Source organism: Gymnoscopelus braueri (genome assembly GCF_963280865.1).
Source record: "Gymnoscopelus braueri genome assembly, chromosome: 3".
NCBI classification, from domain to species: Eukaryota; Metazoa; Chordata; class Actinopteri; order Myctophiformes; family Myctophidae; genus Gymnoscopelus; species Gymnoscopelus braueri.
The window spans coordinates 33,922,178-33,930,585 of NC_137612.1; the positions used below are offsets into that span (position 1 = coordinate 33,922,178).

General features: G+C 37.0%; 1 protein-coding gene across 1 annotated transcript; it reads right to left on the reverse strand.

The window, feature by feature from the left end:
- Positions 1–2,780: 2,780 nt before the first annotated feature.
- Positions 2,781–7,740, reverse strand: LOC308081900 (uncharacterized protein; the record flags this gene model as incomplete). The annotated part of the gene is made up of 4 exons (XM_080423516.1): positions 7,685–7,740; positions 4,953–5,115; positions 4,040–4,179; positions 2,781–2,981 (listed from the first exon to the last, which is right to left on the reverse strand). The coding sequence occupies exons 2-4, from the start codon at positions 5,113–5,115 to the stop codon at positions 2,781–2,783; spliced, it is 504 nt and encodes a 167-aa protein (XP_080279642.1). The 5' UTR covers positions 7,685–7,740.
- Between the last annotated feature and the right edge of the window lie 668 nt (positions 7,741–8,408).

Consider the following 8,408-nt stretch of genomic DNA (forward strand, 5'->3'; position numbering starts at 1 on the left):
ACTGGAATTGCACAGAGCTTTGCAGTTGTCAATGTGACAGATAATTTGAATGTCAATTCACTTCATGCTCCATTTTCTGTGTCTGACTGCTAACCGAGTTGAAAATTATGTAAATATGTTGCTAGAATGACCATATTTATTTGATCGTGGCACAAATAAACATCTAGTGGAATTCTCAATAGCTTTATTGCATTCCTCGACCCAGAAAATGTATATTTTGACACCAAGATTGACCTTCTAAGTGGCTTTGAAGCCGAGATATTGGCACTTATAGATATTACATGGTGGCCATCTTTGAGATCCAAGATGGCCGCCTTCTGCCATCTTTTTGACGTGGCTCCCCATCCAAAATGAAACTTATGGTGATGGAGAGCATGTAGAAAAAATGTGGCGCTTTTGTCAGCCGTGTCCCCCTTTTTCAAAAATCTGGTCTTAAGCAACCGGGCTAAATGAAGTATGTACAGTATAATGGGTCCACTTACACCACTGTCACACCAAATGCAATATAAATCACCAGAAAGAGAGAGAGAGAAAGAGAAAACAATAGAGAGTGAATTGTGGCAACTATAAAGAGAATGGAAACATTTCTTCAATCATGTGTTTCTAATCCACACAACACAATGCCTGAGTAGGCATTGAGATTTCTATTCCACATTACCCAGGACATGAACTTGTTGAGCTACTTACTGTACCAAGTGAAAAGCAACATGTGGTTTCACATTGTCTGAATTAAATATTAGATTGTAGTGTTCTAATTGACTAAAGTACTACCTTTTATCAACATGGATGCAATGCAACCAGTTGATTTCACATGAAAATATTTTTGTATTTCATCTAGACGACACAAATGAATTGTAGTATTATAATTAGACTTATACCATAAAATTAACAAATGAGCATTTTAAACCCTCACTAACACTAACCTCAGTAAAACAACGCCTAAGTCTATCCTCAAGAAACACTATGTGAAAGCCAAATCATGATCACCTCGATACATTGTCGGGGACAGGGATCGAACTAGGGACCTACGGACTCACAGGGTGCCTCTCTTCTCATTGAGCTAGATATATGGCCTCCCTGACAGTATCTGTTGACATCTATAATTATTTCCGTCCATTATGAACCAAGCCTCTGTGTCCCGAACTACTCTAGATCACTGGTTCACAAACCATTTAGCAATAAAGATTTTTTTTGTCTCCTTAGAACGAACTAGTGAAAGTAGCCGATCTACAAGATGTTGTTTGATTGTAGATCGGCTATTTTCACAATGAAGTACTGTATGTCACACATTGTAAAAACATACTCTCAAATAAGCATTTCATGTTATCTTAAAAAATTGCACATGCATTATTTGATGCAGTCATGTTTTGTGCGATGCAATTGTACAGAAATAGACAGCTCAACCTATTGCCATTGACAGGAATCAAACTCTCAACCTTCAGACTCACAGGCTGAGACACTACCTGTAGTGCTATAGCTTCATCCAGGCTGAAGTTGTCTGTTGAAGATCATAAACTTTTGCCTTCTGTCATGAACCAAGCCCCTGTTTCACTAACACTAAGATCACTCGTTCACAAACCATTTACCAATAGAGAAATTGTATGTCTCCTCGAAACCGAAACCAGTGAAAGCAGCCGATCTACAAGCTCACAAAACGTTGCTATCTGAAAAGTTGTGAGATTGTAGATCGGCTATTTTCACAATGAAGTACGTCATACATTGAAAAAACATACTCTCAAATAAGCATTTCATGTTATCTTTACCGTTTGCACATTCATTGATACAGTCATGTTTTTTTGCAATTCAACTTAAATGAGTCTGCATCAAGTGAGGCTTGAACTGGCAACCTTCAGGTTGTAAGGCACACGTTTAAGGGAGAAGCCATTGGACCAACAAACAAAAACCTGTGAAAAAGTAGATCACTCAGATGATACAGTTTCACGCAAATAGCTGAAAAATCCTGGGTTTAAGTGTTTTTCAAACTGCTCAAAATTGCGGACAATCTAAGGGCGGAGCTTACTGGTCAACGTGATACATGTGTTCCTCATGAGTCAAGGCACATGTGTAAGCAGGTTTAATGGCTGTCGACCAAGCGAGGCATGACTTTTGCCTGTTTAAAGTTTGCATTTTCAAAAAATCGCTATAGCGCCCCCCTTTGACCAATTGGAGTAAGATTGGTTTCAGTGATATTTGGAATGACCCTCAACATTACCGCAAAGTTTCAAAGAAATGTGAGTCTGCATGTATGTGTTAGGGGCAGATGAATAATTGTCATAAAATTGCAATATTCATTGGCTCATTAAAGCTTCATTTTTTCACTTATGGAAAATCTTTTGCACATGTTTGTCGGCATAGGTCCAAAGTTCATGTGTAAAACGTTTCGTGCAGATTACTCAAAAATCCCAGGAGGAGATAGGTTTTAACTGTTTTTCATATAATTCAAAATGGTGGGAGATCTAAAGGTCAGAGGTCAAAAGTCAGAGTGTGAAAGTTGTTGATCATGAGTAGACGCATATGTATATTGAAGTTTCATGGCTGTAGGTCAAACAGGGCATGAGTTGTACCTGTTCAAAGTTGGCATTTTGCTATAGCGCCACCTTTTGACGAAAGATTGTGAGAATTATTTCTTGATAGTTTTTCATGACCATCTACCATATGGCCAAGTTTCGTAGAAAGCGTATGCACGGTTCAGCCAGAACTGCCAAAAGTGGCAGAAGAAAAAAGAGGGGAACATTAAAACAGGTCCAGAGCTGAGCTCTGGCCCCGTAATTAATATTCCTTCAAAAAGGTGTATAACCTCTCTCACCTGCTGTCTCTTTCTTCAGATGGTTTACTTCACCCTGCAACAGGTCTCTCTCCAGGGTCACGTTGGTCAGGGTCAAGGTAAGGTTGTTCAGTAATTGGTCTATCTCCTGGGTCAGGATGTCTGAATGATCTGCAAAGGACCAACAGGTGATGGTAAACATGTTGTTACTGTCCATCTGTGTGGACAAGAGGTTCGAGAAGAAGAAAACTCAGTGGGCCTCACTAAGCTGGTTGTAAATAATGTGTAAATAAAGTGACTGAAGGACTCTAAGTAAAAACCGACGTGCAATTCACAAAGGGGTGTGTAAATCCTTAATGTGCGGATCACATTTGTTCCTCATTTTTTTCCTCATTTTTGCTTGAAGGTCATGCCGGAGATCAATTGCATTGCTCCACGCCCCATTTAAGACCATAAAAGGCAACCGTAAATAGACGAAAAACGACACAACTGTCCAAAAGGGACAGATCTACAAGCTTATAACGCAGTATACGCACCACATGACAACTTGTAGATCAGCGGAAGTCCCTCACGCGATTAAACGTTTACTCGCACGTGTAATGATAATAAGAAGTTTGTTTACAAAGTTAACTTCACGAACAAAGGCTAATAACATTTGGAATGGACACTATATAAGCCCTTTCTACTGAACAATTGCTCACTCACCTTAGCCGAGGTAAAAAGATGATGGAATATCCGATAATTCTGATTGCTTTATTGATTACTGAGGGGATTCTCATACTGTACTGTTCATCAAGGTAAGACTGCTTCATATGATGTGGTCAAATCAATAATATAAATGAATAGCGCGATAGTTGGCATGAAAGCCCAATTGCAAAAACGGCAAACACGCCGCTTTTGGTGTGCGATCAGTCCGCAATGGCGGCTCGTGTGAGAGATGTTATTGTTCCAGGCGTTAGCCTGGACCATCCACCATCGTACACGCATCCATTGTTTACATCCGGGTGCTCATCGTCGAGTCGACAGCTCTAAACATATCAGCTTAAACGGTAAGAACGCTGGCACTAGATGTACCCTGTTTTAATGGCACCGAATGAGTTAATAGATCGTTGACATCTTTTTTTGTGTTGACAAATGTTGGGCAGATACTGTACATTTTTTATTTGAGGTTTGGCACTGTTGTAATCGATTTTTCATGAAGAATAAGGCATTCTATTGACATACGCAAGCTTTGGTCCCAAGTCTGCCTCCGAGCAGACTTGGGAAAGAGCGGACCTTTTGACCTTTGACCAGCTGATACTCACAGTCCATGACCATGCCTGTAGTTCTCACTACTACCAGAACACACAGCGCAGTAAGACACATTGCAGCTGCTCTGAAGATGTCTCTCTCAATGATGAGGCCTCTCTGGACAACTGGAGGATAAAGGAGTTAAACGTTAGTATGATCCACTTCAATGTTTCATTTCCAAGAACACAGAGTATTATATAGTTAAGTGATCTGAGCTCAGAACCCCTTCATCTTGAATTTCAACAGAGAGATTCATATGTCTGATATACAAATGTCTTTCAACATGCAATTGTGACTTTTATAAAAAAAAATGTCACATTATGAAATGAGAAAAAGGAGAAAAAACACAAGGAGGAATCTGGCTCTAACAATCATAATGTTTCTTTTAACTCATTAAGACCCGAGGCCGATTCTATAAATGCTTTCGAAATCAGTAGTTTTCACACTTTTTCGTAATTCAAAATTATTCAAAAGTTTTCAGACACTTTCAAAGATTTTTCAAAAAATGTTAAAAATAGCAGATGTAGGCTATATCTGCTATTTTTTTAATAGCCCAAAAAAAATTGGCATAAAAAAACACACACACACACACACACACACACACACACACACACACACACACACACACACACACACACACGCACACACACAGAAAAAGGCGCACACCAGTGTGTAGAGGCGCCGACCACGGTGAGTGAGATCAAAGTTTACAAAAACGAAGTCACACAGCTTGTAGCCACGATGCAAACATAATTTGAATAGGCACAAGCCTATTCTACATAATCTTGTTCATGTCTCTTGTAACCATAGGTAACTGCTAGTGTAAATATCATGTGACAAGCTGCTGTAGTGATGATGTGAGAAGAGAGAGAAACAGTGTCAGTGTGTTCATGTGTACCTTGATCTCCTGTAGCCCCCTGTGATCCAGAGCCTTGGTCTGTGAGACTGTCTGGTCTTTCATCGACGCAGTCTGCCTCCTCCTCCCCTCTCTCCTCCCTGACTCCTCCATCGTTCCTCACACGCTTTGCTCTGACTCGCTTGCCAGGAGTATGTGAAGACATCTTAAGGAATGACACATAAAGTTTATTAGTACAAGTAATGTACATATGCATTACACTATAGTCCAGGCAGCTCAGCCGGTAGAACGCTTCCCTTTGGAAGGTTGTAGGTTGAACACCCACTCAGTGTTTTTGATTGATTGAATATTTTATGAGGCAAAAATGTAAAACAGCACAGTTACATTTAAAATACTTTGTCTAACAGGTCCGTTCATAAAAGTCCTTGCGGACTTGTTTCCAATGAGGGCCTCAACGTGTGAGTAGCACAGCTTGGGTATCTGAGATGTGTGGTGAGTAAAACCTTGGTCGCACCAATGTGTCTGACATTCATCAGATCTGTCTGTCTGTCTTTCTTTTTTTTTCTTTTCAAGACTCCTGTTAATGAACAAACACTCTATAGCAATGAGTACAGTGAGTACATGTGAGTGTGCGTGGGAGGGAATAATCACAGTATATTGTCTGCAAAAAACTAGACTACTAAAATATTCAGATAATCAAAAAAAGGTTACTTAAAATAACCCCAGATGTGTTTTAAAGTGAAATACCCCTTTAAGTCTGGGATTCTGGAAACTGCTACCTCTGTGACCCGATATTTTTTATATAATATAATTTTTCATAATTGTCTCTTTATCATGTCATTGTTTATTTTTTTATTATAATTTTTTATTTTGTATGCCAGAGAGATTTGCTTCAAATGTAAAGTAAATTAATATTATTATTATTATTATTATTATTATTATTATTATTACCCTTATTACACCAATTATTATTATTATTATTATTATTATTATTATTATTACATTTATTATTATTATTATTATTACATTTATTATTATTATTATTAATGATAATGATAATATTTTTTTGTGTGGCTTTAAAAATAAAACAAAAAGTGTACCTAAATTATGTGCTGTGTACCTAAATGAAAAAGTTAGGCGTACCAGTGCAGCCAATGTAAAATGTTAGACTAGAGCCCTGAATATATAATTTTTCATATCATATATCATATCATATCATATCATATCATATCATATCATATTTCTAAATATGTTTAAATGTTATCAACATCCTATTCACACAGGACTAATATTAGGCTTCATGGGAACCTTGTTTAATTTACAAATTACCTCCCAAAGTCTGTGTGTGTGGCACATTGACACAGGAAAAGCAAATCTGTATTTTACTAGAATTTTCTGACATTATCCAAATGGACTTATGCGTCCGTTTGGTTCCATTTCTACACTCTCTGAGGTAGCGTTCATGATTAGAAATTTCAACTTAAAAATGATTTAAAAAAAGATATTCCAACTGAACTGTTTACATGAACACTAAATAAAGTGTATTTTCATTCCCCAAAGCATTTAATCAGGGTATAATGTTTTGACATGCACACAGTGGTTACGCATGTTGTTTCTACATCAGTTGTTTTCAAACTTTTAACTTTTTCTTCCAAGGCACCCCTGAATGACAGCATCCCTATTCTGGGGGAGAACATTCACCAAAAGCTTCATACTCATGTCAAGCACCCCTAAATTAAATATATTTGGCCCCCATCTGAAAATACTTTGTACCAGAGACCCCCATACAAGATTTGTGTTGTTAAAATGTTTAAAAATGTTGTTTAAATAGCAGACCTACAAGCTCAACTATTTTCAAATAGTCTACGTATAGTTTAAAGTGGTTAAACTATATTTACATATTTTTTCTCCCCAAAAACGTATCTGTGTACCCGAGGTGTTGGAGAGAGAGTGCCAATTTGTTCGAGCCAGCGCATGATAATAATAATAATAATAATAATAATAATAATAATAATAATAAGGGTAATAATAATAATAATAATAATAATAATAATAATAATAATAAGTGTAATAATAATAATGATAATAATAATAACAATAATAACATATTTTATTTATATTGCATGTTACATTTGAAGCAAATCTCAAACTGCTAAAGTACAGAATAAAAAAACATTTGCATAAAAAAATATCTTTAAAAAATCACATCACATCCCTTTATATATTTATATTCCCTCCCTGACCCCTAGATTAGAACAAGTGTGTGAAATGATGTGCTTGGATTTTAGTTTGTGTTTGTATGTGTCTGGAAATCAACGAAAGAGAAATTATTGGAATAATATTTTTTAGATGTAGAGTCTAACAGATTAGACTATAGTATCTCCCAGTTGAGGTGTTTAGGCAACATGAGGCATTTAATTCTCATGGTATCATTGTGATTATATTTATATACTGTCCATGCTGTGTAGAGAGATGAGCCGAATTTGCACCCAAAATATTGTCAAAACTTTCATTTATAATTTTCAATGCAGCCTCCATAATTCTCCACTGGGAGAGAAGAAGAAAAATACGCATAGAGAAAATAAAACCCTCGCTAAAAATAAAATGTTACCCCAAAATACAGGGATTAACTGTTACATAAATATAATGTAGGAAATATTAGTAAATTGTCCCGGAATTATTACTTTACAAATTTCGGACAAAGTCGCTTCACACAGGATTCAAATCACATACGTTCTACTTAATGATTACAAATGACCAGAGAATTAACTCACTTTGTCCGGTATGTGTGTCTTACATTGGTCTTTGCTGTTGCAGAATAGATGAGTTGCTGTCTAGACTGAACACTGTCCAACCAACCACGTTGTTTTAGATGCACTTGTGAATGCCATGTATGGATGTAAAGGTAGACCTACATGCACACATACACACACACGCACACACGCACACACAGACGCAAGCACACGCACACACACACACACACACACACACACACACACACACACACACACACACACACACACACACACACACACACACACACACACACACACACACACACACACACACAAACACACACACACAAACACACACAGACACACACTCTGCAGGATGAACAACAGAGTCTTTACCTCAAAATGTACGTGTGAAATTGAGCTGTTACATTCTGGGCGGGGAAAGTAAATGGAAAGTTTTCTGCATTTCTCTCATCAAAAGCTGTCGATGTTCCCTCCATCAACTGAACAATAAAGTGATTGTCATTTGGAAACAAATTAAACAGTAAAACTGTTTTATTTAGTTGTATTAAAACTGATAATAAAATAAAAAACGATAATAATGGAGACATATGTGGTATTAGATATCCATAATAATAATAGTGGTGACAGTGTGGTATTGTACATAATAATGATAATAGTGGTGATAGTGTGGTATGAGATAACAATGATAAAGTGTATGATGTTGACTGACATTAATAATGAAACTATGGTAGTATGTGGT